At 41.9% G+C, this 27,897-nt stretch overlaps 1 protein-coding gene and 1 long non-coding RNA gene across 5 annotated transcripts; one reads left to right on the top strand and one right to left on the bottom strand.

The window, feature by feature from the left end:
• Window positions 1-331: 331 nt before the first annotated feature.
• LOC102079026 (uncharacterized) lies at window positions 332-4,937 on the bottom strand. 3 transcript variants are annotated; one of them, XR_003216372.1, is made up of 4 exons: window positions 4,540-4,937; window positions 3,598-4,453; window positions 2,104-2,228; window positions 332-1,939 (listed from the first exon to the last, which is right to left on the bottom strand). It is a non-coding gene; the product is annotated as an uncharacterized LOC102079026 (long non-coding RNA). The 3 variants fall into 3 exon arrangements; XR_002058340.2 differs by having other exon boundaries at window positions 3,585-4,808; XR_266224.4 differs by having other exon boundaries at window positions 3,598-4,803.
• aox6 (aldehyde oxidase 6) lies at window positions 3,005-27,897 on the top strand. Of its 2 annotated transcripts, none has more exons than XM_003446581.5 (34): window positions 3,005-3,154; window positions 6,701-6,758; window positions 7,191-7,287; window positions 8,879-8,987; window positions 9,344-9,470; window positions 13,887-13,948; window positions 14,047-14,124; window positions 14,884-14,964; window positions 15,090-15,231; window positions 15,413-15,505; window positions 15,636-15,787; window positions 17,809-17,902; window positions 17,991-18,100; window positions 18,251-18,435; window positions 18,523-18,685; window positions 18,765-18,842; window positions 18,927-19,096; window positions 20,928-21,054; window positions 21,136-21,258; window positions 21,451-21,547; window positions 21,621-21,745; window positions 21,875-22,008; window positions 22,338-22,425; window positions 22,998-23,084; window positions 23,170-23,361; window positions 23,446-23,673; window positions 24,198-24,293; window positions 25,225-25,428; window positions 25,498-25,550; window positions 25,636-25,750; window positions 25,867-25,932; window positions 26,968-27,156; window positions 27,254-27,421; window positions 27,684-27,897. In XM_003446581.5, exons 1-34 carry the CDS (start codon window positions 3,101-3,103, stop codon window positions 27,732-27,734), a joined length of 3,996 nt encoding a protein of 1,331 aa, XP_003446629.1. In that variant the 5' UTR covers window positions 3,005-3,100; the 3' UTR covers window positions 27,735-27,897. The 2 variants fall into 2 exon arrangements, with proteins under 2 accessions (XP_003446629.1, NP_001269821.1); NM_001282892.1 differs by having other exon boundaries at window positions 3,101-3,154; window positions 23,170-23,400; window positions 23,452-23,673; window positions 27,684-27,734.

The raw sequence follows: 27,897 nt of genomic DNA, 5'->3' as shown, positions 1-27,897 counted from the left end.
TACTTATGCTTTTCTACTCTAGTTGAGCACTGAAAGTATTTTCTTACTACAAGTCTCATTCACCCATTTACACATTAATACAAACATCTTTGTCTGTGTTTAAGCACTTTTAACTTTAATTTAACTGATTAACGCAGCTCTGGATTCAGTATCTGAGAACTAGAGTCGGTGTTAGCAGATGACCTGCTCCATCTCCTGAGCCGCTCGGTGTGGTCTTCTGCTGCTATAGCCCACCTATAGCCCTTCAGAGATGCCCTTCTGCATTCCTTGGTTGGTGTATCAAGTGAAAACTAAATGATTTTGTTGAACAGAGATTAATTTTTTGTCATTCTTTATTGACAACAGGACTGTAACCATTTCCCCATTATCTAGTAATACAAATATTATTTATCTACCAACTGGCTTTAATCTACTACGCCTGTTAAAACGACTTATTCATCACTTTAAGTTCTTCATTACCATTGCTTTAACTCTGTATTTAGGCTTTTTAAAAACTCTTTTATTGGCTAATTATTTTGTCTTATTTCTATAACTATTTAATTCATTTAACACTATTTTTTATTTTATTTTTTTAACTCAACATTTTAAGCCATTTGTCTTCTTTCTGTTGGATTTATTGTCTTTTATTGGTTGAATATCTGTAGAAAAGACTTTCCACAGTGAGTACACTACTGCAGTTAAGAGCATGGAAACTGAATTTCAGCTCTGTGAGGGCGTGCCTGTTTGTGTTGTGGTGCCCCAACGCCTTTGGCTCGGCTGCTCCGTCTGAAGCTGTAAATCTTACAACTACACATGCTGTGATTTGTGTAAATAAACCAAATCCCACCGACAGACTCAGGAGGAATGTGTTCAAGTCCAACTGTGGCAACAGTTTGCAAGACTGAGGAAAATATGCACATTAACCCGCCAGGTCTGGAGGTCACAAAACTCAGAAATCGGCCTCGGCTCACACCGATCAGGGGCTCAGTGGCTGTAAAGTAACACATGTTTGGTTTGTCTTCTGAAGGCCTACCTGTTGTCATGAGTCAGGAAACTTGAGTCAGTGAGAAAAAGGTAGAGCTGTGTATGTTAAACCTGGATGAAAGCTGAGTAAATAAGCTAAGAGCGATCAAACAGGGGCAGGGATAGCTTTCTCACGCTCAGACTGAGGTGAGGCGCTCCTTTATCAGCACAGAAATGCCTCCAGCCTGGTTTCCTCTTTTTGCACTGTGCCTTAGAGTTAGCTTAACACTATTAATGGAGATGTTTGGAGTGGAAATGCGGAACAATATCACATCTACAAAATGCAAAAAAATATTTTTAGGACATAAAAAGAACTAATTTAATTTTCAGATAGAAATATGTGATTACAGGCATGATAGTTGTATCACTGGCTTTGTTTCTGTCTCACTATGAGTACTTATACAGGAACTGTTTTTATGGCTTTCTAGTAAGGGTTACCCTTTGTAGTTTTCTTAGAGTGTACTTTGCCCTTTGCAGGGTGCTGGTAATGCTAGTATAACATCTCATCGCGTTGTTAGGCCTCTTGCCCCTCCTGGAACGAAGGCTATTGGCAGTTGCCCCTCAGCACTCTCAGTCCTGAGTTGCCTTTATCGCCCATCCCATCCCTGTTTTGTTGATGTGTGTCCCAAGGGCTCGAGGTCAGGGACTGTTTTGTGTTGCTGGATGTCGGCTTTCTCAGGGTGTCCCGAGCCATCCCCACCTCCTACTCGAGATCTTTCTTCCTGGACCGTTGCTCTGTCTGCTGCCATAAGTTGATTTTGATTAAACCTTTCTAGCCAGTTATCTGAGAAGAGTCAGAGCTGAAACTGTTATACGAAAGTCTGGACTTTACCCAGGGAAACTTTTGTATACAGACTGACATTTGGGTTGAACAAATGCAGCTTGGTGCACCAGACTTTCCTGATCTGGGTAAATGCTTCTTGGGGTCTTGCTGTTTCTGGTTCATGAAAAGAAATGAGAGGGGAATAAAACAGAAACTGAGTTTTGAAAGAAGCCCACAAGCCCACGTGAAACCCAAATCATCATTTCAGAGGCACTTTTAAGACATAAATGAAGCAGTATGGCACAGAAAAGAAACATGTCTGTACAATCATTACTCACCTTCTTCTTTCCGCTTGTCCACGTTTGGTTTTCCTCTGCAGCTTTTCTTTAAATGTTTTCCTTACCTCTAGCGCCCTCTTGTGGCTCTTTACCTAACACTAGGTTTTTCCCTCTCTTATCTACTCCTGAGAAACGATGACAGTGTATTAACAGCAATGACTGTGCAAAAAGAGATCAAACACCAATCTATAAATGATTAACTAAAACGGAAATAAATGTAAGGGCCAAGGATAGGTCACGAATCACCTGATGTTTATTTGCCACTGTCAGTCACTGCTGTATGGGTATAAAGATTTGCTATATGTGTGTCAGATTGTTTTATTAGTTTGGTGTTGGACTCATGCCCAATTCTGATACTGTTTTTTCCTTTCTCCTTTTATGACCAGAGTCCAAGGCAACCCTAAGAAAATATTTGATTTACAGCCTTGTTTACTTTCCATCAGATGTGTTTCATCTCTGGATGTGCAAGAGAAAGTGTTTAAAAGGTGCTCATAGTAGAAAAAAGAAAAAAAGAAAAGAAACTTCGGGAGTTACAAGTCAGTCCTGCAAGGAGAAACTTGATGGGTCAGAAAAACACCACCTTTTGGGAATAGAAGTCAAGTCTTATTTCATTTTAAAGCTTTGAGTTTTTAATGTTTTTTTGTTTGTTTGTTTTCCAGAAAGGAAAAAAAATCATAAAATTTTACAACTGCTTATGCAATTCACCAAACACCGAGAAAGCTCAAAACGATTAAATTTTATTTCTAAAAAATTATTATGTCCTATTGTAAACATAAGTAATTACATGCAAATTAATTTGAGTTCAGTTCATTCGTATTAAGTTTAATTAATTGGGTTTCACGTCACTTTGAAGAGTACCAAGAGAGAACTGCTACACAAAGAAACCAGATTAAAGCGTCTTATTTTGAAAGCGTTGGCACGGAAGCGCTGAGGGGTACTGAGCTGCCTCAGTGCTTATATAAGTCCGGGTCACGGTCTTTAGTTACGCACTTGAAAGATGTCTGCGGGAAAGCAAGGAGACGCTCTGTGCTTCTTTATCAACGGGAAAAGGGTAGGTTTAGAGTTTTTTAATGTTATCAGAGCGACCGTTTTGTTTTCTGACAGATAAAATCTGCGCAGCTAGCAATTTCCCAGCTTCGGGTGACTTTTTACCTCACGCTGCTGTTAGCAAAACTCATAATATCATTTTTAGACAAGCACAGGTGAGTTAAAGTAAAAGCAGCAGTGCTGAGTAAAACGTTTTCAAGTTTGAGTTGTAATGACCTTCACACGTGTGGCGAAGTGAACCAAAAAAAATGCAGGAAGAAGACATTCGTAGAAAGCCGTCATCTATATTGGTTGTGAAAAGGTAAGGTGCATTTGCAGAATAAGTGCAAGCATACACAGGACTGCGCATGTTCTTACGGTTTTGTAAAAGAGAAACAAAATGGGCATTAAAACACCGAAAGCGGGCCATGTTCTGCAAATCAAAGAGAAAACACCTGGCTGACTCACGCTGAGCGACAGTTTCTTTGTGTACCACACCGTTCAAACCTCTCCATCTTGGCCTCAAAAGAATATCCTGAGATTTCGGTGCAGGACTTTATGATTCAGGGTGCTTTCACACGTGCGGTGTCAAGTCGTTTCCCCACCCCTTGCAGTGCAGGTGTGAACACAGTAATCGTTAGGTGTACATTACACATGTGAGCTAAAAACGTCCCGTATGCGTTGTATTCTTTATGCATGGAGGTGCTTTAGATGTGCAAAGGTCTATACGGGCTAGCAACCAGCTGTGAAAGGGACGTTAATCCTCAGTTTTGTCACACAGAGCCTTCATCCAGTTCTCACTTTCGTTGCTCCTGCCCCCAAACCATCCGGCCAATGAGCGGACTCCGTGTTCTCACGTGGTTTGTAGTGACACAAGTTGGTTCGCTTGGAGTTCACTTTAATTTTTTCTCTGTGTGAAAACAAACTAAAGGCTGCAAGTTTACAAACTCATCGACTGATTAGGACCAGAATAAACAAGCTGCAGGTTTGAAAACATCCTAACACACCTCAACCTGGAAGGATGTGCAACCAAAGCACAGGTGCTCTTCAAGGTTGCGTGTCAAGTCCAATTCACACTTCTTATTTAGACACGTGTGCCCAACATCCACCCATCCAACATCAGTCGTAGGTCGACTGGCAAATAATGAGGTGGTCTGCAGAGAGGAGATCCAACATCAGAAGGCATGGTGCTCTACCAACAACCTTTACTCTGATGGTGGATCACAGGACGTCCAAGAAAAGTGGACAGGACGCCGTCTTCATCAGTGGTGCTGAGGTCAAGCAGGTAACAAGCTTGGAAATCCTTGAGGATCTGACGAGGTCTCTGTATACCGCGTGTAAGATGAAGAAGTCCCTGAATCTATTCACCTCCTGAGCAGGTTGTAACAGGTCCATCTGGCACACGAATACCTCGCCAACTTCTACCGCTGCATTGTAACACCTTGCACAACAGTGTGGTATTGCACCTGCACTGTGGCTGAACAAAGGGCTCTGCAGCGGGTAGTAAAAGCAGATGACTGCACTGTTGGCACCCAGCTGCCTTCCATCGCCTGAGACGCTTCATTCAGTGTTACGTAACATAACCTCTGACCCCACTCACCCTCACAGTAGACTTTAGTTCCCTGACAATTGGAAAATGGTATCCTGTCTAATATCTCCCCAACCATGTGCCACTAAGTACTTTACCCCAGTCATACAGTGTATTGTACACAATTATGCAAAATTAGAAACATAAAACAACACCAGATTAATGACTTCTACGTTTAGTTTAATCTATATTGTGTGATATTGTATTTGGCTCTTCCCTAATTGTTTTTGTAGGTTTTTTTTTTTTTTTTTTTTTTTTTTTTTTTTTTTTTTTCTTCCATGTCCTCTGCAAGGTTATTATAGTTAATTAAAACTAAAATTAGGTGTGAACATTTTTAGTTAACTAAAAATTTAAATAACTAGAAAATTTGAGAAATTAAAAGTAAGTGAAATGAGGTTGAACTTGGGGAGAACTAAATATATCCTCAGTGTTAGCATTTATTAGTTTGGTATATTTTACCACAATTTGCATGTCTGTGGCTGTCTGCAAGACTGAGAGTCGAAAACGTCAAAACTTTTTTTGTTCTAAAACCTGTACTGTTTTAGATTGTTTGTTTTTTTCCCCTAAATCCTGCCCTCAATACAATAATTAAATGGACGAAAACTAAATATTTTGTTTTCAAACAGTAAAAACTCAACTGGGGTGGGGGGACAACTGAAACTAAATTTATATATTTTTTCTTTTTTAAAAACCCTCAAAATGAAATAAAAAAAAATAAAATAAATAAAAAATAAATTAAAAAACTATCTTCTCTGAGCTGCTGTTGGGCTGCCCACAATTTAGTGGTGCAGATTTCCTTGTGCTTGTATACTGACAGTAAAGTGAATAATTTGAATAATTTTTCACTAATGAGTCATGTGACAGTAAAATACATCATGCTAACCCGTTATAGCTCAAAAACCAAAGCTATAACGGGTGATAATTGTAGAAATATCTAAGTTAGCTTAAAAAATGTTTAGCCTATAACTAGATTTTAATTCTACTTTTAACTGAGTCGAGCTTGGTGATTTATTTTATTTAATTAACTTATTAATTAATTAATTAATTTAATTAATTAAATTTATTTATTTATTTATTTATTTAATGCATGTTAATTTTTAAATGTCAAATGTGAACTTGTTGAATATTCAGTTTCGCAGTAAAGTGTCATCGGTGCAGTTCAGAGTTACTGTTGCCCCTGATTACATCCATCCATCTTACACCTGCCTTATATATTATTGTTCATCTTACGTTTTAACAGATCTTCCTAGAGATGAAATTCTAAGATTAAACTGACCATCATCTAACCTCTAGGCAGCAGAAGAAACATGCTGTACATTCAACACGCAGTCTGTTTAGTGCTTGAGGCACCTCGTCACGTCTTCCACAGGCAGAGAGAGAAACCTAATGAGCATGTGCAGATTACGTGCCATCACACGTTTGCTTGTTTCTGATCAGATTCACTTTAACAATTGCCCTTTGTCTCCTCTCGTCCGACATAAATGGGACTATAAAATTGAGTTTTCTATCTCTTAACTATCACTTAGATTAGCAGGCAGTGCACATGTGACTTTGAACATGGTTAATAAAATATTCAAATCAAACGGTTGTTTGAAAGTTTTACCAGTGGAGAAACGATTCAGTGTGTTCTCCTGGTGCCATTTTGTCTTGGTTGTGGTGGGGTGTTTTTTGTTTTGGTTTTTTTTTAAATATGCTTGAGTGACTCGTAGGCTGGTGTTAAGTGGCTTAACGAGCAAAAAAACATACTGGGAGTGGATCAAAAAATGAGTGAAAAAGCGGTCGGTGTCCAAAGCTTTGAAAGACCTTTAGAGAGCCAGGAGAAATATTGCTCAAGAGTGCTTTAAAGTATTACAAGAAAGTCTGGCTGCTTGGTGGCAAAGTTTAAAGAAATGAGAGCTGGCTCAAGACTTTTGCACAGCACTGTATAAACAAAATAAATGCAGATGTTAGAAAAACTAATTTTCTTTGGTCCTCTTAAAACAGGTGACAGAGAACCATGCCGACCCGGAGACGATGCTGTTGCCCTTCCTCAGGGAGAAGGGTATCCTTCAGACCAGTTTTCAGTTCATCTTCGCTGTTTAAATGTTAATACTAGTGCTGTCAGCCGCGTTAAAACGGGCTAATCCGCGTTAACACAGATTGGCCCGTTTAAGGTTTACTCAGCATTAACGCGTTAATGCGGCTTAAACGCATTAATGCTGTCATCACAACTAACGCGATTAAAAATTAACCCATCTGCAGCGCAGACTGACTCAAAATCCCTGAAATGTCTCTGTCAACACATTTCGGGCAGGTTGTCCATTCTGCGCTCCAGATGGGTCGAGTGCGTTCAAAAATGTTAATCGTGATGACAGCATTAACATGTGTAAGCTGCGTTAACGCCACATTAATGTGTTAACGCTGACAGCCCTAGTTAATACCTTAGTTGTAAGCATTCGGTGGACTTGTCTTTATCCTTGACTGTTGACTTCAGTGAAATTAACTGGAACCAAGTACGGCTGCGGTGGAGGAGGCTGCGGAGCGTGCACAGTTATGGTGTCGCGCTACCAACCTGCAACGAAAACCATCATGTATCCTTTATGATGTCACACCACCTGGTACTGCTGGGGTGTTGTCAGCAGGATTTGACTTATTTGGTGGGGGTTTTTTCCCCATTTTGGTCACATATTTTGTGGCTGTCTGTGTGTATTTAATGCACATATCAAAGTTTAAGATTAACTTTAAGATTCAGACTGCTCTAAATACTAAAGTTTTTTTTCCTACTTTTTAGTCTGCACATTGGCTTTCAGTGCTTTAGGCCTTTTAGGTTCGCACGGAAACGGGGGGTTAAATGGCTTGTTTCAGGGGGTGAACTGAAGGACTCCTTAATGAGCCAGTATTAGATAAATGAACTGTGACTCATGCCACTGTAGAAAAGTCCATAAATATATAATAGAGAAAAAAAAATAAAGTCTGAGTTCTGTGCTGTCAACCAACTTCACACTGTGTTTGATTAATATCTGAGCAGCTAAAAAAACTGTTATTCGAAGAGTTACAAAGATGCCAGTGCAGTTAAACTTCTACTGTTGTCGGTGTATGTTTCACTTGGGCACAACTTCGGCCTTAGGACCGGAAAAATCAATTTGTTGGTTGGTCTCAGTCTCTTTAAGTGAAATTAGATTTGCAGAAAGCAGGAGAGAGTGTGAGTGTTGGCTGATAATGAGCCAGCCTGGTTTAAAGTTGTTTTGTTTGGGGGGGATTTTTTTGGCCACAATCAGCCTTATTACACGGTCTAAAGCAGGGGTCAGGAGCTCCAGGCCTCAAGGGTCGGTGTCCTACAGGTTTTAGGTATCACCCTGGGTCAACACACCTGAATCAAATGATTAGTTCATTACCAGCCTCTGGGAAACTTCGAGACATATTGAGGAGGTAATTTAGCCATCTGAATCAGCTCTGTTGGATCAAGGCCTAGAGTTGCCCCACTCCAGGTCTTAAAAAACAAACAGACATGGTGAATATCATTTTGGTATTTTACTCACATTACTTGCATGCACACATTATCTTCACTGTGGCTGAAAATTCCCTTCATGGCACACACGAGGGCCGTCCCTGCATCCAATAGGATCTCTGGATTAGTTTGGGGTTATATTCTTGAACGTGAGGATTATATTGTTGCTTATTTTGTTTCACAACATTATGTCCTAGCTGTCAAAGAATCCTTCCACAAACTCTGGATCCAAAAGTTAGTTGAGCCAAGCTCCAGCTAAGCTATGTTTATGCTTAATATCACAAATTATAATATAGTGATTAGTGCAGATGGTGCTGAGACCGTAGCAGGCAGAGTGGAAACACTGGTAGTACTGGTCCAAGTTGCATCACTTTAAAATAAAAGGTGATGTTAATACAGTAGTTGTACTTATTGCTAGTAGGTCTAACAGTAGCTTTGTGCACTATAACAGATGAAGCTCTTTCTTGGATGCACAGTTGGGATGTTGACAGTAACGTTTAGCTCGTCCTGAAGGTGTTGAGTGGGTTCGGGTGCTCTGTGCAGGTCTTCTTTGTGGAGATGGTTGGAGAGAAGTAGCTTTAGAAAGCAGTACTGGTGCATGTAGTGTTGTTTTAGTGGTACTACTGCTTAATCTGCTAATACTTGCCTTAAGTCACCTTTACTTGTACCGTCAGCCATTACTCGGCCAACGCCTGCCTCCTGCCGCTCTGTCAGCTCCACGGAGCCGCGGTCACCACAGTGGAGGGCATCGGCAGCACCAAGACCAGGATCCACCCGGTGCAGGTCAGTGCCAGGGACACCCCTGTTATTTTTGCCATCTACGTTTATGTGATCAACTTTTGTTTTTAATGTTTTACTAAAAATAATCAGGTTCCTTAACAGATTTTAAAAATGGGTAACTGCAACCTCAGATGAGTAAGCCATTATTTATTGTACAATCAGGCTAACCAAGTCGAGTCCAATAGTAAAACATGGTAGTGGGGAAAAAAAAATGTCCCCTTTTATTCCAAATCATTCCTCCTGATAAGTTGGTTGGCTGATTCTGTGATTACAGTTTGTTTGCATTAAAATGCAAACCGAGTTGGGGGGAAGGACTACAAACACAAGAAACTGTTTGGTGTGTGGTTATGTCCTTCCAGGAGCGAATAGCCAAGGCTCACGGTTCCCAGTGTGGCTTCTGCACTCCGGGGATGGTGATGTCCACGTACGCTCTGCTGAGGAACAAACCGCAGCCCACCATGGACGACATCACTGAGGCTCTGGCTGGTGTGTTCACTCTCATTGGAGTTGTTTGTTTTTCTGCTGTCGTAGTTGGTGTGTCACATGAAACTGTGAATAGTTGTGTTGCCCAAATTTTGTCCTTCCTGTCAGTAAAATGGTACACTGTCTCTCCAGTCAGCTGAACACACAGTACTTTTTTTTTTTTTTTTTTTTTTTTTTTGGGGGCATAATCTGGTGAGAAGTAAATGATAAACCAGGACAGTAACCACTCTGGCTCAAAAGCATTCAGATATTCTACTTTTTTCTTGAGGGCTCTTTGACTTCTGAAGATTATGGCTTGTAGTTAATGAATATCAGAAATCCAGTATCAATCATGGGAATATTTATTGAGATGAATAATTTAAAAAAAGGATTTGCAGTACAGAAATATCCGGACTGTAGGAGTCAGGTCCAAAAAAGCCATAAAAGGCAGATTCCAGTGTAAACGCTGTCTCCACATGGAAAACAGGACTGATACACCTCCTGCTGTCAGACCTGCAGGGTTTAGGCCTGTGCTGTTCTCCTGTCTTATACTGAACACAAACTGTTTGGGGTTTTTTTGTTTGGTTTTTTTGGACTGGCACAAATCATTTGTGTGCCTTCTTATTTAATGCAGCACACCTGATTGTTCTGTAAATAGTTTTAAATGTTTATATAAAAATCGCCTGAGGCCTTGGCTGCATTTTTAGGTAAATGGTACCATATAACTTTGTTGTTTGCAAAACTTGTGCATAATTTTTAGAAATGTACAATTTCTATTTGCATTTCAAGTTATGAAAATGATTCGTTAAAGATGTTTTGGTTTTTTTTTGGTTTTTACAGTAAAAAATACAACTTTTTTTTTTCTACTCGGATTTTGAATTTATTGTCAGAATTTAGATCAATTGTGCTAATAGTATGACAAAATAACTAAAATTTCAGATATTTGAGGTTGTGCTGAAAATACTGATACCAAACAAGGCAGGATAAACATATTTTAAAGGTGAAATATAGAGGTAAAATCAAAAGTAGTCAAAAACGGCCAATTATACCCTGGACCCCAGAGGGTTAAAGGCCGATCGGAGCGGGCACGCTCCGTTTTGCGTAACTATTTTCAATCCCGGTAGAATTGCAACCACATAAACTAGGGAATAAATTTTTTTTTTGCATGAAACCTGAGGACTTGCATCTTATGCATTCAGCTTGCCCTAGGTCATGATTTCCTTCCACATATGGCTTTGCAAGAAATTGCATAAGGTATCCTTGTTGGTCTTCAGACAACAATTCTGACGGCTAAAGAACCAAATGGGACAGACCAAAAAAAAAAAAAAAGAAATTGCATAAAAAGCACTTGCAGCAACAAAAACATAATATTCCAGAAACGCGCTTTGCCAATCCGATCAGCTGTTCAGAACACTTCCTATGCTGGAATAAATGTCAGAGCGAGCTATCGCATGTCCGCCATTACCTGCCAGAACCGGAAGTGACGTCATTTTCATGGGAAACGTAGTTTTTAATAAGATTTATTGTTGTTTATAAAAGTCATGTTTGACTTTATGCCTTTCTGTATAGTTTCTGGGATGCTTAGAACTCAAATTGCACTGTTGGAAATAGTTTATTTTGATCCACATGCTGTTTTGTTTTGTTTGCAAATTTGCATTATAATAATTATTTTCCTGGAGTATATAAAAATTGGTGTATTTCAAAAATGAAACTATGAAGACACTCAAATGTTCCTGTGGTTGGAAACTATTTTGTGCAACTTTTTGCATTCACAGTTTTGAGGGATAGAGAAATTTCATTGGTCTAACTAGAAATATGTATAAAAACAAACAAAACAAAAATGATTCTCAATTTTTTATTTTTTTTGTAGTTTATTGCACTGTTTTGCAATTTATGTAGTTACTATGGACTTAATGCATACATATTTTTGAAATTTGGGATATAACAGTTGTATTGATGTATAGCAACTTGAAATGCTCCCAAAAATGGCACTACAGCATGTAAAAATATAAAGATAAGCTCTATGGTGGGCCTTAAAGGGTTAAGTCTCAAGTGGCATCTGCAGGTGTTCTTGAGGCCCTTTCCTCTCTGTGAACGTGGCATTTCAGTTTCATGCCTGAACGGCAAACTAGTTACTTTTAAAAACTTGTGATGAAAATCTGTGTCAGACCTCACTTGGACATCACAGTTAGGGAAAATGTTCAATTCAATTCAATTCAATTCAATTCAATTTTATTTATATAGCGCCAAATCACAACAAAAGTCGCCTCAAGGCGCTTTATATTGTACAGTAGATAGCACAATAATAAATACAGAGAAAAACCCAACAATCATATGACCCCCTATGAGCAAGCACTTTGGCGACAGTGGGAAGGAAAAACTCCCTTTTAACAGGAAGAAACCTCCGGCAGAACCAGGCTCAGGGAGGGGCGGCCATCTGCTGCGACCGGTTGGGGTGAAAGAAGGAAAACAGGATGAAAGACATGCTGTGGAAGAGAGACAGAGATTAATAACAGATATGATTCGATGCAGAGAGGTCTATTAGCACATAGTGAGTGAGAAAGGTGACTGGAAGGGAAAAACTCAATGCATCATGGGAATCCCCGGCAGCCTACGTCTATTGCAGCATAACTAAGGGAGGATTCAGGGTCACCTGGTCCAGCCCTAACTATATGCTTTAGCAAAAAGGAAAGTTTTAAGCCTAATCTTGAAAGTAGAGATAGTGTCTGTCTCCCGAATCCAAACTGGAAGTTGGTTCCACAGAAGAGGGGCCTGAAAACTGAAGGCTCTCCCTCCCATTCTACTTTTAAATACTCTAGGAACAACAAGTAGGCCTGCAGTGCAAGAGCGAAGTGCTCTAATAGGGTGATATGGTACTACAAGGTCATTAAGATAAGATGGGGCCTGATTATTTAAGACCTTGTATGTGAGGAGCAGGATTTTGAATTCAATTCTGGATTTAACAGGAAGCCAATGAAGGGAAGCCAAAACAGGAGAAATATGCTCTCTCTTTCTAGTCCCTGTCAGTACTCTTGCTGCAGCATTTTGGATTAGCTGAAGGCTTCTCAGCGAGTTTTTAGGACTTCCTGATAATAGTGAATTACAGTAGTCCAGCCTGGAAGTAATAAATGCATGAACTAGTTTTTCAGCATCACTCTGAGACAGGATATTTCTAATTTTAGAGATGTTGCGCAAATGGAAGAAAGCAGTCTTACATATTTGTTTAATATGTGCATTGAAGGACATGTCCTGGTCAAAAATGACTCCAAGGTTTCTCACAGTGTTACTGGAGGCCAAGGTAATGCCATCCAGAGTAAGAATCTGCTTAGATACCATATTTCTAAGATTTTCAGGGCCGAGTACAATAACCTCAGTTTTATCTGAATTAAGAAGCAGAAAGTTAGCGGCCATCCAGGTCTTTATGTCTTTAAGACATTCCTGCAGTTTAACTAATTGGTGTGTGTTACCTGGCTTCATGGATAGATAGAGCTGCGTGTCATCTGCATAGCAGTGAAAATTTATGCTATGTCTTCTAATGATGTTGCCTAGGGGAAGCATGTATAATGTAAATAGAATTGGTCCTAGCACTGAACCCTGTGGAACACCATAATTGACCTTAGTGTCTGAAGAGGACTCTCCATTTACATGTACAAACTGGAGTCTATTAGATAGATATGATACAAACCACTGCAGTGCAGTACCTGTAATACCTACAGCATGTTCTAATCGCTCTAATAGGATATTATGGTCAACAGTATCGAACGCAGCACTGAGGTCTAGCAGGACAAGCACAGAGATGAGTCCACTGTCAGAGGCCATAAGAAGATCATTTGTAACCTTCACTAAAGCTGTTTCTGTGCTGTGATGAGCTCTGAAACCTGACTGAAACTCTTCAAATAAACCATTTCTCTGCAGATGATCTGTTAGCTGTTTGACAACTACTCTTTCAAGGATTTTTGATATGAAAGGAAGGTTGGAGATTGGCCTATAATTAGCTAAGACAGCTGGGTCTAGAGATGGCTTTTTAAGTAAAGGTTTAACTACAGCCAGCTTGAAGGCCTGTGGTACATAGCCGATTATTAGAGATAGGTTGATCATATTTAAGATCGAAGAATTAATTACATGAATAAATAAAATTGAATTGAATTGAATTGAATTGAATTGAACATTTTCCCTAACTGTGATGTCCAGAATGTTCTATACAGTAATATGAGAGAGGGTGGAAAATGGCACAAGAGCCTGCCTTGTGGTTGATGTATGTTCCTACCCTCATGTGTGATCTGCGGGTAGTGAACAAAGCCAGGTTGCGAAGAGTGGCTGGAGTCACACGTCTTTTTATAATTCACGGCTTCTTGTTGGGGAAAACTTTGATATGTTTTGATGACATTTATCACCCCTGGATCTATTTAGTAAAATGAACTCACTGTGGTGTTTCTTCAGGTAATCTGTGTCGGTGTACCGGATATCGACCCATTGTGGAAGGCTGCAGGACCTTCTGTCAGGTACACTCTAATTTTAGGCAATTTTTTTTCACATTGATATAAAAAGAGAAATGTTGTGAGAACATGAGTATAAACAAATGATACGTTGATGTCATCAGGAAGCCAACTGCTGCCAAGCCAATGGTGCTGCAAACTGCTGCCTCAATGGAGAGAAAAATGGCGATGAACCTGAGCAGGTGAGCTTTTTTCCTTTCATTTTACTGATGCTGCTTTTAATGAAGCACATTCTTCTGACCTTTAACTGCTCAATCAATCCATTAGCTTATATTTGGTGTTGCTGTCCTTTTTATGCACTGCTCTTGAACACCTGATCAACAGTGTAACAGTCAGTTAAACTTCAAGGACATCAGTGTCCGTCTTTATGCTGAGGGGACCCTGGTTCATCAGAGTACAGGACAAAGCCCGGCTTTGTGTGGCCAGAGTGTGTAGGCAGCTCCTGGACGAAGCATTTATTGGCCTTCACGTTCCTCAGGCCAAAAGCCACGTGAGAACCTCAGACTTAATGAGTCAGTGCCTCAAACACTGCCACATGGCGCCACAGACAATTCAGGAGTTCAGTGATGACCTTACGTAGGTTTCAGAGGAGATTCAAGATTCTTTATTTGTCACATGCATAGTTATAAGAGTACAACATGCAGTGAAATGTATCATGACGTGCTCCTCGACTGTACAAAAAGGGAGAGAACATTATATACATTAAGTGAAAATGCGGCATGTTCTGGTTTCGGACCCGCATGGCTTGGGGATAGAAGCTCCTCTTGAGTCTCTCTGTCCTTGCCTGGATGGTGCGGAACTTTCTGCCTGATTGCAGAAGTTGGAACAGATTGTTCCTGAGCCACCACAGTCTCCTCGGGAGCATGCTGAGGTTGTCAGGAGTGCATGCGGGCACGCAGGGCTTAATCCAGGTGTATTGTTTTCTGTTTTCTCGTCTGCAGGAAAAGCCTCAGCTCTTTGACAAACTGGATCTTCTGCCATTGGATCCAACACAGGAGCTGATCTTCCCTCCAGAGCTGATTGTAAGTCATCAAAGGGAACAAGAGGAAGGTCTTTAAAATTCACACTCACATCTTGGTTTGGTGCAGGAGTATCTAAAGGTCCAGTTAAACTATTGATGCTACAGTAATGTCTCTTTTCACTACAGCTGATGGCAGATACGAGCCCGCAAACACTCACCTTTCATGGGGAGAGGGTCTCCTGGGTGTCTCCGGTTTCTCTGGAGGAGCTGATCCAGCTCAAGGCCAAACACCCCAAAGCTCCGCTTGTCATGGGCAACACCAACATAGGTAAGCAGAAAACACACTCTGAGGCGTTTCTAACATGATTTAAAGAGTGGAAATGGAGAAAAGATTTTTCTTTGTCATCGTTTCATCAAATTCAGGTTTCTAAACTAGATCAATTATTGGTTATACTCCTGCTTTTATAAAGTGTATTGTTTTAACCCCCTCTATCTGCTTTGTGCTGAAGGTCCAGACATGAAGTTCAAAGGCATCCTACATCCGCTGATCATCTCTCCAACCAGAGTGAAGGAGCTGTTCGAGGTCTCTCAGACGCCACAGGGTGGGTAACCTACACCTTCAGCTGAGGCTCCAGCCCTTTGTTGGTGTTCATGCACAGGCAATGAGTTTGAGGGTGTGGAAGAGGTATTTAAAGGAAAGATAAAGTTGGTTAATGTGCTTCCTCTCTGCAGGCGTTTGGGTGGGAGCCGGCTGCAGTTTGTCTGAGCTTCACTCTGTCTTGAAGAAGCTGGTTCCTCAGTTCCCGGAGGAGAAGACGGAGGTGTTCAGAGCACTGAACCGGCAGCTAGGGAACCTGGGAAGTGTGCAGATCCGAAACGTCGCTGTAAGGAGAAATCACGCATGGCCCATTGATTGTTATTATTCGTGTTTTACTTCATTTCTAGATTTTTTTTTTTTTATTTTTTTTTCCATCGCTTAAATTAACCCTTGCTGTAGCACTAACCACCTGCTGTGAAAGAGTCCCATTTAATTTTAATTACAAAGAGCAAGAATTGAAGGTATTCATAGGATTTTGTTTTAACATCGTCCTGATGCAGGATCCACAGCTGATATATCAGCTGATATGTACTCATATATATATATTTGAACATTTATGATAGCTGGTGAATAAAAATAATAAAATAAAAGTAAAGAGGAGATGAAACGCCATTCATCTATGTCGAGGTGAAGAGTTCCCTCTGGTGGACAACCTTCCTTGTTGTCATCACAAGTAAACAATGACTTGATGTGAAAATGAGATCACTTTTAACCTGCATTGCGTCTTCATCTTAGGTGTAGTTATGAGTTATTACTAGCAACCATTAGGGAAATCGTGGGTGTGAAAGAACAAAAATATCGGCCGATATCAGTATTGGTCTCGAGTATCAGTTAGGCTCTTACATCACTGATGTTCCTGGAGCTGTATGGTGTTTTCGTGTCTGAAGGAGTGCTTAAGCATTTCACTCACTCACCTTGCTCGTTATAAATTTTGCTCAGATGAAATTGGTGTGAATTCCCCAGTTTTGGAGATGTCAGACATGATTTCTAGAACGATTAATTGCTTTACAGTTTTCCAGGTGTATTTTTGGTGCTCTGCACAAGGTGAGCACCGGCTTTTTTTTTTTTTTTTTTTTTTTTTTTCCCAAAATTAAAATAAAAAATACAAAAATAGTCTAGGTGGCACAAGCCAAAGGATCTTGGTTAGATTGACGACCCATTTTATTTATTTATTTTTTCTGGACAACTCTAGCAAAAATAAATAAATAAATAAAAAATAAATAAATAAAATGAATGAATAAATAAATATGCCTATGGAACATAGACTTAAGTTTGAATAACGTGGACTGCTGCTTTGTGGACGCTATGTGCATCAGTGCTGGTGCGTTCCTCTCACCACGTGTTGCATTTTAGCCGAGGGCGAGCAGAAAAGGGTCATTGTTTCTGTGAAATATGAAACTCCCTGACAAAGGCTTGTGTGCAGAAGCCTGTTGGAGTTCATCCAGTTGAGCTTGACTAAAGTATGAGAATAAAGCCATTATTAAATGATTTTTTTTTTTTTAAGCCTCTATGTACCCATCCATTTGTTTTCCATGTCACAGGGCCAACACGTAGACGACCATTCATGCTCACATTGACATCTTTAGAATCACCAGTTAACCGAACACCGTGCATGTTTTTGGGGCTCTGGGAGGGAGTCGGAGTGAAACCCACACAGACTTGGAAGGACAAGCAAACTCTTTGCAGAAAGACCCCACTGTAGATTCAAATGCAGGACCTTCTTGCCGTGAGGCGATGGTGCAAGTGTTGCTTTTGTTGCATATAAGCATTTTTTGCTGAGCTGTAGTGTTCTGCACATATTCCAGAAGGGACTCTGAGCCCGTTGCTCATTTTACAGGGCCAATCTGCAGCTGCCGTGCACAGGTGTGACTGGTGTGTCAGGAACCGGTTAACAATAAGCAGTCAAACAGTTTTTTGATGCACAACATCAAAAAACCAACACAACATTTAAATTCCCCATAGAACTGAAAGTAAAAAGCTCCTAGGATGTTACGTTTCATGCATCGGTCTAACATTGTTTAAATGGTGCCTGAGTGGCCAAAGCTGAGGGCACAACTGCTCTCATGCTAGCTCAGCCAGTGGAGGTCTACTGCAGATGATGAGAAATAATACTGCAGTATAGTGAACGTTCAGCTAGACAAAGAAGAAATATCTTCGCTGTGGGCCTGAGGGGGCACTGTAAGACAAAAAGTGAGGGCTAGCTTCAAAGAAACTAGAATTCAAAGCCTTGAATTAAAACTTAAACTGATTATAATCTCCTTTCTTGTTTCTTAGTACAAGTTTAATGTTTCCTGTGTCTGCATTTAGTCTCTGGGAGGAAACATTGTGAGTGCGTACCCCAACTCGGACCTGAACCCCATTTTGGCTGTCGGCAACTGCAAAGTTAGCGTGATTTCCAGCGGTGAGTCGCCAGAACCTTTATGTTAAGTGTCTAAAAATAATCAATGATGAATAAACAAAAAGCAACTTTAACTCTATGAATTCACCAGGAGGAAGACGAGAGGTTCCCCTGAATCAGGACTTCTTCGTGGGATTTGGGAAAGTAATCCTGCAGCCGGAGGAGATTGTCGTCTCCGTTTTCATCCCCTTTTCCAGAAAGGTACACAAACTTTATTCTTTATTTGTAAGAACATGCTGCGTCTCCTCCACAGTGGTGACACATATTTTACTGTGTGGCTGTGAGCGTCTGTCATAGATTGTGTGCTAAAGAGAAAACAATTACTAGTGCTGCACCTCGTCTCACCTGCAGGGGGAGTTTGTTCAGGCTTTACGCCACGCACCGAGGAAGGAGGCCTCCTTCGCCACTGTGACAGCCGGGATGAGGGTGATGTTCTCAGAGAGCTCCAGAGTGGTTCAGGATATCAGTATTTACTATGGAGGGATGGGCCCGACCACAGTCAGTGCAGCCAAAACCTGCCAGGCCATCATCAGGAGGTCTCTTTGTTTTTCCCCTCAATTTCCGTTCTCTACTTTACTTCATTACTTTCTCACCTTGTGCTGGTTTGCTTTTCTTCCCTTCAGGCCGTGGGATGACGAGACCCTCGGCCAAGCCTACGACATCCTTCTGGAAGAGCTGGCCCTCCCTCCTTCAGCTCCTGGAGGGAAGGTGGAATTTCGTAGGTCTCTGACTCTCAGTCTGCTCTTCAAATTCTACCTGGAGGTCCTGCACAAGCTCAAAGCAATGGTAAAAAGGGATCTACTTTAAAGAAAACATAGTGCAGGGTAGTGTGGTAAATCCAAGTGACTTAAATGTGTTTTTACAGAATGTGATCACAGATGAGGTTCCTGAGAAGATACAACCTTTACCCAGAGAGATCCAACCTGGCCTGCAGGAGTTCCAGGTTAGAAAATGTCTTTCAGAATGGTTTAACTCACAAACAGATGTGCTTTCTTCATAAACCCGAGTTCTTCCTCTTCTTCATCAGCCGGTCTCAAAGGACCAGGGCAACCACGATGCCGTGGGGCGTCCCATGATGCATCGGTCCGCCATCAGCCAGGCCACAGGCGAGGCCGTGTACTGCGATGACCTCCCAAAGATAGAGGGCGAGCTCTTTCTCGTGGTGGTCACCAGCTCCCGAGCACACGCTAAGATCACGTAAGCACCAAATGGCAACGCCAACAAGGAAGTGCCAAAAACTGCAGTTCCTCTAATGGCCACAGGAGGTATCTTGTCCACCATCACAAGTAATAGAGGTCCCTTCACACAGGCAGCACTAAAAAGCAGATTCTTCTGTTGCTCGCACTGCATAATAAGTTTCCTGCTGTGTCGTGCAGGACTTCCACAGGGCTGTGGAGTGACATACATTTGCGCGACCAATAGAAATGCAAAATAAGGGATGCATACAGGAAACATGAAGACCATGATCAGCTGCAAGAAGTGACATAGGAAAGGCAGAGCAACGCAGCCAGATGGACACAGATTTGCTTAACCTTTAAACGATAGCCTTAAAACAGGGGTGTCGAACTCCAGGCCTCGAGGGCCGGTGTCCTGCAGGTTTTAGATCTCACCCTGGGTCAACACACCTGAATCAAATGGTTAGTTCATTAGCAGGCATCTGGAGAAGTTCAAGACATGTTGAGGTAATTTAGCCATTTAAATCAGCTGTGTTGGATCAAGGACACATCTAAAACCTGCAGGACAACGGCCCTCGAGGCCTGGAGTTCGACACCTGTGCCTTAAAACATAGCTTCGCATTGCTGACGTGGAAGCAATCTATAAACCTGCATTCTATCCAAAGACCACCAGATGGCGATAGCTGAAAGATGACTTCTAGCAGATCTGGCGACGTTAACACGTTCATTGGAGTCACTGAGATTACAAGTGAGTGCATCAGAAGGCCAGATGATGGTTTGCACAAATGCAGAGGAGGGATGGTGGATATACTGGACAAGGGATGTTAAAGAAAATCATGCGTGTCCAGTTATGAAGGAGTAAAATTATATTTTGTATCTGGCTGTAAAGATGTTTAATTCTGCTGTAAAGTCAGACATCTTAACATGGGAGTCTATGGCGACTGACGCAGACTTTTTGAAGGGCGGGGCAATGTAATCATGCACGGTCTGATTTGCGCGTTTACAACACAGAAGTCCAAACATGGATGAACTAATCCCCCCCCCCCCCAAAAAAAAAACAAACAAACACTGTCGGCGTTAACGCGGCATAAACGCAGTCGTCACGATGAAAATTTTTAACACTCTCAAGCCATCTGGAGCGCAGAATGAACAAAATTTCATCAACCTGCCGAAATGTGTTGACAGAGACATTTCAGGGATTTTGAATCAGTCTGCGCTCCAGATGGGTTAATTGTTAATCGCACGTTAACACTGACAGCACTAACAAAAAATAAAGTTGCCGATTTGGTATTTCTTTGGCTTTAAACCTGATGAAAGAGGATGTAAGCAAAGCGGTGTGCCGCTTGTGCAGACGTATAATGCGAGCAATGTACTCAAACACGACTAACTTGCATGAGCATGTATGTGAGTATGCTTGGCTATCACCAGCTTCTGCAGCTCCATCAACAAGCATTTGGGCGCGCTCTGAGGAGGGTGCATTTGCTCGCACTTGAAGGAGGGTGCTGTTAAAACTGTGCTGCTTTTTTTTTTTTTTTTTTTTTTTTTTTTTGTCCTCCTGTCGACTGCTTCTATTAGCTCCATCATTATTAGCAAACTTACTCATGGGCAAATAAATAAATAAATCACCCTTGTAAAAACCCCTTATAAACTACTCAAACACGACTAACTTGCCTGAGCGATTGGACTATATGTTCATCCAATCACCCAACCCTAGTCAACATAGACAAACTGCACTTTGGAGCTTTTGAATTCACTTATCCTTAATGTAAATGCACGAAGCCTCGTTATTTAAGGGGAAAAGAGGCTGTTTCTGGTGTTTTCATGCTGATATTTTGATGTCTGCTGTCTGACAGAGGGCTGGATGTGAGCGAAGCCCTACAGCTTCCCGGCGTCGTCGACGTCATCACAACCAAAGACATTCCCGGGAAGAAAGTCCGCACATTTTGCGGCTATGACGAGGAGCTGCTTGCCGAGAGCGAGGTAGAGCCTTCTGCGCACCCACTGCTCTTCACTCACATTTAAACACTAATGGGGAAATTACGACACTCACCATATCTGCAGGTGTCGTGCATCGGTCAGATGATATGTGCAGTGGTCGCCGACACGAAGGCGCACGCCAAACGAGGAGCAGCAGCTGTAAAGATCAGCTACGAAGACCTGCCCGACCCCATTTTCACCATCGAGGTTTGACCTTTTTACCCTTAGAGCATCTGCATCACGGGGAATACTATAGTTTGAGTAGTAAAACTGTTTCTGTTACTTTACATCACAAGCATTGATACTCGGGATGTTTTGCTCTGTTTTTTGATAATTCACTGGAGAAAATGCTTAAAGTGCAGATGGGTAAACTTTTCAACGTCACACCTTTTGTGACAGGAAGCCGTCGAGAAGTCGTCTTACTTCGAACCACGACGGTTGCTTCAGAGGGGAGACGTGACTGAAGCCTTTAAAACTGTCGACAAGGTTTATGAAGGTAAAAGTTGTTTGAGAACAACCAGAAGAAACGTCTGCTTTTTCTTTTTAAACTCTGCATGTTTTCTCCTCAGGGGAGATTCGAATTGGAGGCCAGGAGCATTTCTACATGGAGACGCAGAGCATGCTGGTGGTTCCCGTCGGCGAGGAGATGGAGTTCAACGTTTACATCTCCACTCAGTGGCCGACTTTGATTCAGGTAAACGGAGCATGTGTGTCAGTGAACCTGAGAGTCACTCAGTGAGTAATGGCACACCAGTGTTCACGTTGACATCTTGAACATAAAAGACAAGTCAGAGCTGCAGGTGGACTGGATCTGTCTGTGCAGGATGCTGTTGCCGAGACGTTGAACATCTCATCCAACAGAGTCACCTGTCATGTCAAAAGAGTGGGCGGAGCCTTTGGAGGGAAGGTCACCAGAACCTCCGTTTTGGCTTCTATCACCTCGGTGGCTGCTTGGAAGTGAGTCCAAAGGATCAGCAAGTCTTTCACACAGGCTGGTCGGTCCAGGCCACAAATATCTGACAGAGGCTGTTCACTTTCAAAGTAAAAGGTCTGCGTTACCAAAGCAATTGCAAGTAGGTTTTTGTTTCAGCACCCTCTCTGCAGCCCATCTGTAGCCACTGGCCAACTAGTGGGGACTACATTTTTCCCTAGCAGCTGGCTGTTGCTAAGGGTTGCTTACCTTCATTCTCTGGGCCTGTGTTACTGAGGCCTGAAGAGACATTAATAAAGAAAAAGAAGCTGGAAAGTTCTTACATTTTGTTTTCTTTTATTATAACTGTTTGAAGGACCAATCGTGCCGTCCGCTGTGTCCTGGAGCGAGGCGAGGACATGGTCATTACAGGAGGCCGACATCCCACCCTGGGAAAATATAAGGTACAACCAAGCGCATGGGTGCTGCCCACCGTTTTTATTTCGTTTTGTTTGTTTGTTTTTTTAAGAAAATTACTTTTGAAATTCAAACATACTTGGCATTGTTATTTATTGGTTATGATTCTGAGTATTTTGTGTGAGGGGAGCTTTCCAGCACTTTAATTATTCAAACATTGAGATGCAGTGTGATGTAGGACAGAACCAATGTGCAGCAGAGTCTGCAGAGAGGTTTGTCTCTCAGCTGTAAAGGCTGATGTGGAATTGTCGGCACTCTACCGAGCAGGCGTGAAATGTGGACGCCTAAGTTTGTGAATCCAGTAACTCGAAGCGATGTAGGAGTTTTAAATCAATACCATAGGTGTATCTACTAGGAGGTTGAGAGGTAGCTCCAGTATTTTTTGTAAGGAGTTGTCTTACATTTCTTACTTTCTTGGTGGTTTAGAAATGTGGACTTTAAAGGATTTCATCTTCAGTTTTGAAAGGTTGTGACCAAAAGATCTTTCAACGTTTGGTTTTAAAGTCATTGTTGACTTGTGTTTGTCTTCATCCTGAGAGTTGACTGCCGTTTGTTTCAGGTGGGTTTCATGAATGATGGGAAGATCGTGGCTGCAGATATCCAGTTCTTTGCCAACAGTGGCAACACTGTGGATGAGTCTCCATTGGTAAGTGGAAAAAGGAAATGCTGCTCGAGATAAATGTCAGTGAAACGACAAAAAAACGTAAGAGTGGATTTTGTGGTGTTTGCAGGTTGCTGAGAAGATGGTCCTCCACATGGACAACGCGTACAACATCCCCAACCTGCGAGGTCGCGGCGCCGCATGCAAGACCAACCTGCCATCAAACACAGCCTTCAGGGGCTTCGGGGTGCCCCAGAGCCTGCTGATCGTGGAGAACATGATCAACGACGTTGCCATGGTGTTGGGATGCCCCGCCGACAAGGTTCCGCTCCATCCTCTCCTCCCACAAGCTCGACCTCGGGTTTATAAAAGGGCGTTTAATTAAACGTTTAAAATCCTTCATCAGATTCAGGAGGTGAACATGTACAGGGGCCCTTCGACCACCCACTACAAGTTTGAGTTCAACCCCGAGAACTTGCTGCGCTGCTGGGAAGAGGGCAAGCGCCGGTCTGACTACAGCGCCCGCCGCGCCGCCATCGAGCAGTTTAACCAGCAGAACCGCTGGAAGAAGAGGGGGATTTCAATCATCCCCATCAAATACGGCATCGCCTTTTCTGATGGCTTCCTTAATCAGGTCTGTGATCTCATTCTGCCCCCACAGGCTTGGAGTATGTAAACAGTTTCCAGAGCTTTGTGCTCATGTTCACACCAGATGCGAAAATCAGCAAAAACTTTGTATGTATTTATTTATTTTATTAAATGGATCGTCCTCAAACTTCATGAGTAGGCTGGTATTTAACCTTGACGTTCATTGTTGGCGCCGAACAAAAAGAAACCATATCTAATAATAGATCATGTAAAAGGCCATGGAGAGAGGTGTACAACACTGCAAGACGCCCTGTGATGTCACAAGGACTCCATGAAATCTTGCAGAATGACACACTGGATGAATATATCTAAGGTTTTTACAGCTTATAAAAGCCAAAGAGCCAATTCTGCTCCAGTTCTGTGGGTTAAGACCAAGAGCCTGTTTCAGGGTCTTTTTGTTTTTTCTTTGTAGTTGTCACTGATGTGGCTGCGTGACTGCAGGTTAAATGCAGTCAGCTCAGTAGCTGCTTGGTTCTGTTTAGTTCAGTCTTGTGTTTATGTTTGTGGCAGGCTGCAGCTTTGGTCCACATCTACAAAGACGGTTCAGTTCTGGTGAGTCACGGTGGGACGGAGATAGGTCAGGGAGTCCACACGAAAATGCAGCAGGTACTGTGTGAAGCACCTATCGTCCAAAAGGTTAACTTGAATGAATTGGTCTTGATGTATGCATGTAAAAATCTTATAAATGTACAATGTAAATATACAATTATCAAATTTAGAAATGTATAAATGGAGTACATGGGGGGGGGAAATAGCACGTCGGGATGTATAAATTAGGAATATATTCAAAATAGTATAATACTAAAATCATTTTGTGCATCAAAATCAAGAAATGAGCAAAGACTTTTAAAGAATCAAATAATAAATGCATTCATTTTTTTTAATGCTATTTAAAAGATAAGCAGAAGATAATGGTTGGATGGATTTATTTTTTGGTTTTTTTATAAACAGCTTAACTGAATTGCTGCATATTGCATTAGAGCCATCCAGTTTAGTGTTTAACATCATTATATCTGGATCATCTGCGTGAGATAACTGCAGCACTAAAAACATGTGAAGGCAGCACACTGGTGCAGCAGTAGACAAGATTTTTATTTGTATGTGCTTACGAAGGTTTACCTCGCATTATGCCCACTTCCACCATCGTTTTGCCACAAATGTAAAAAGGGCACCAATTTTAATTAATCCGCCGCTGAAAATAGTTGTAGAGAGCTGCACTGTTTGAGGTGCAAATTTCACCGGCCAGGTCGCACCCTAGGACATCTGTGGCAGCAAAGTGCAGGGATTTTTTTTGTCCCCCCCCCCAATAGCGAAGAGGTGTTAATTATTAGCTGTGGGTTTTTTGTTTGGTTGTAGTTTTGAGATATTTGCAGAGATTGGCATTAAGAAACTGAACACTAGAAATACTGTAAAGTTTTTGTTTGTGTCACTGCTGTTTTGTTTTATTGGATTTTTGCTTCAATGTTATTGCAAAAATGCAGAAAAACACCAGATTTATGCCCGTTACATTCGAGGTTTAACTGTTTCTGTTTGTTAGGTTGCAAGCCGGGAGCTTCACATCCCGCCCTCAAAGATCTACATCAGTGAAACCAGCACCAACACCGTTCCCAACACCTGCCCGTCTGCCGCATCTTTTGGTACCGATGCTAACGGCATGGCGGTCAAAGATGCCTGCCAGATTTTGTACCAGCGACTGGAGCCAATCAGAAAGAAGAACCCCAAAGGAACCTGGGAGAGCTGGGTACGAAAATCCTTCTTGAATGATGTTGTTAGATTTGGAGCATTTAATTTACGTGACTTTTGAACACAGGCCAAAGAAGCATTTATGGAGAAGATCAGTTTGTCAGCGACTGGATTCTACAAGTACGACAGAAATCTCCTGCAATCCATTCCCATCATTAATGGACTAATTAGCAGTAAGTGACTGTATCTTCCTGTTTGTCCTCAGAGGTCCTGACCTTTACCTCGACTGGGACAAGATGGAGGGCCAACCTTATGCTTACTACACCTACGGAGTGAGCTGCTCCGAGGTGGAGCTGGACTGCCTCACGGGAGACTACAGGGTCTGTCTGAACAGTCTCGACTCTGAATGCCACTTGCTGTAAACAGAAGGAATATTTCCAGAAAATAAAGGAACTTTTTTTTTTTGGTTTTCTTTTCATGTTTGTGCTTCTTGCAGACGTTGAGGACTGACATCGTGATGGACATCGGCAAAAGTGTGAATCCATCTGTGGATGTGGGCCAGGTGAGACCTACGGCCATTTTACATCTTTGCATGACTGCCTGTTGTTTCAGTGTCATTAACCAAGACAATGTAAACGGCATGTGCAGTGTGAAAGACTGGAGCCAGACTTTGTGTTCTTGAGCAATAGTTCTCTGGGCTTTCTGAAGGTCTCGTCATGCTGACAGATTAAGCCACTGCAACGATCCCAAACACACAGTCAGTGCTGTAAAACCATACCTAGAGAGATGGTGTTTTTCTATCAGTCATGGATCGGCCTCCCCAGAGTCCAGACCTCAACATTATTGAAGCAGTATGGGATCATGTTGACAGAGAACAAAAGGCAGAAACATCCAAAGAAGAGCTTTGAATGTTCTTCAAGAAGCCTGGAGAACTATTCCTGAAGACTACTTAAAGACATGACAAGAACGCTGCCTAAGAGAGTTCAGGCTGTGTTGAGAATACAGCTGGTCATAACAAATAAGTAATTCAGTTGAAATTATTATATGGCGCCAAATCAGAACAGCAATCCCCTCAAGGTGCTTTGTATTGTAGGGTAAAGGACCCTACAATAATGCGTTGAAAACCTCAACAATCAAACAACCCCCTATGGGTAAGCACTTGGTGAAAGTGGAAAGGGAAAAACTCCCTTTTGACAGGGAGAAAACTCCAGGTCATGGAGGGCCGTCTGCAACCAAACTTTGGCAATATTAATCATTTTAAAACTGGGAACCACACATCTGCCACAAAGAAGAGAAGACCCAAAAGTTAAGCCAAGGTCCCCGATGGTACAAAGTTCTTGTTTGTGTCTGAGGTATTGGAAAGTCTTGGTTCGCTTGCAATATTTGCCAAATCTCCGAATCCCCCCACCACCGCCGCCACCAATCGTTATATGTATTCTCAAGAACGTTTGCACAGTCCAAAGCATAGCTGCACCCATTTCACAAAACTGTTTTTAAAGCCTGAATAACTGAATTTAGGTGAGTTTAAAAAAATTCTAGCAAAAAGTAGTAATTAACAAGGTTAATTCTGCTGTCTTGATTTCTTCCCTGCTCTCAGATTGAGGGAGCATTCACACAGGGTTTGGGTCTCTACACTCTGGAGGAGCTGAAGTTTTCTCCCTTTGGGCTGCTGTACACTCGAGGACCTTCTCAGTACAAGATCCCGGCGGTCTGCGACATGCCGCTCCAGCTTAACATCTATCTGCTGCCTGACTCTGAGAACCCCTACGCCATCTACTCTTCAAAGGTCAGAACACAAAGAGGAAGACTACTTCCAAACACCTCAGTCTTTCAGTTCTGTCGTACTTGGTGTGTTGCTTTCCTGATGCTTGTCTCTTGTGCAGGGTATTGGAGAACCCGCCCTCTTCTTGGGCAGTTCGGTGTTCTTCGCCATCAAAGACGCCGTGGCTGCGGCTCGCTCCGATTCCGGTTTGAAGGGGCCCTTTTCTCTAAACTCCCCTGCAACACCGGAGAGGGCCTGCTTGGCCTCTGCCTCCCCATTCACTCAGAAGGTAACTATTCATGTCTACTACACAATCTGGAGTTCACCTAAACTTTAAGTCCTGTAACTGTAAATTTATGCTTACAGACTGCAAAGGCAGAGGAGTTCAGCTGTCACATAAATATTAAGCACATTCAGCTCATATTAATAAGAGGCCACCATGAGTGATGGCAGGAAGCTCATGCCTGTGTGAACGCTTTTAGATGGTGTGCAGAAATTGTTTTGAACACCAAAACTTTAGACATATTAATTCCTATTCTTTTTGTTTACAGGTTCCAGCCAGCAAACCAGGATCTTTCAAGCCGTGGGCCTTGGACATCTGAGAGTGAATCAAACTAAAGATTTTAAACTAATCATTTTTAACTAATATCACGTGAAATTCACATAGGCTACGTTCACACTGCAGGCGAAAGTGCATCAAATCCGACTTTTCTGACCCTATGCGACCCGTATCCGATCATGGCATGACAGTGTGAACGGCACAAA

The sequence above is a fragment of the Oreochromis niloticus genome, linkage group LG23 (assembly GCF_001858045.2).
Source record: "Oreochromis niloticus isolate F11D_XX linkage group LG23, O_niloticus_UMD_NMBU, whole genome shotgun sequence".
Lineage (NCBI taxonomy): Eukaryota > Metazoa > Chordata > Actinopteri > Cichliformes > Cichlidae > Oreochromis > Oreochromis niloticus.
This window is presented reverse-complemented; position numbering and strand designations above follow the sequence as displayed.

Bases quoted from the DNA above. Each gene is read 5' to 3' on its own strand.
- aox6 (NM_001282892.1), top strand. From the start codon at position 3,101: ATGTCTGCGGGAAAGCAAGGAGACGCTCTGTGCTTCTTTATCAACGGG. The intron at 9,471-13,886 runs GTGTGTTCACTC...GTGTTTCTTCAG, and splicing joins CATCACTGAGGCTCTGGCTG to GTAATCTGTGTCGGTGTACC. The intron at 25,751-25,866 runs GTCTGTCTGAAC...TGCTTCTTGCAG, and splicing joins GCCTCACGGGAGACTACAGG to ACGTTGAGGACTGACATCGT.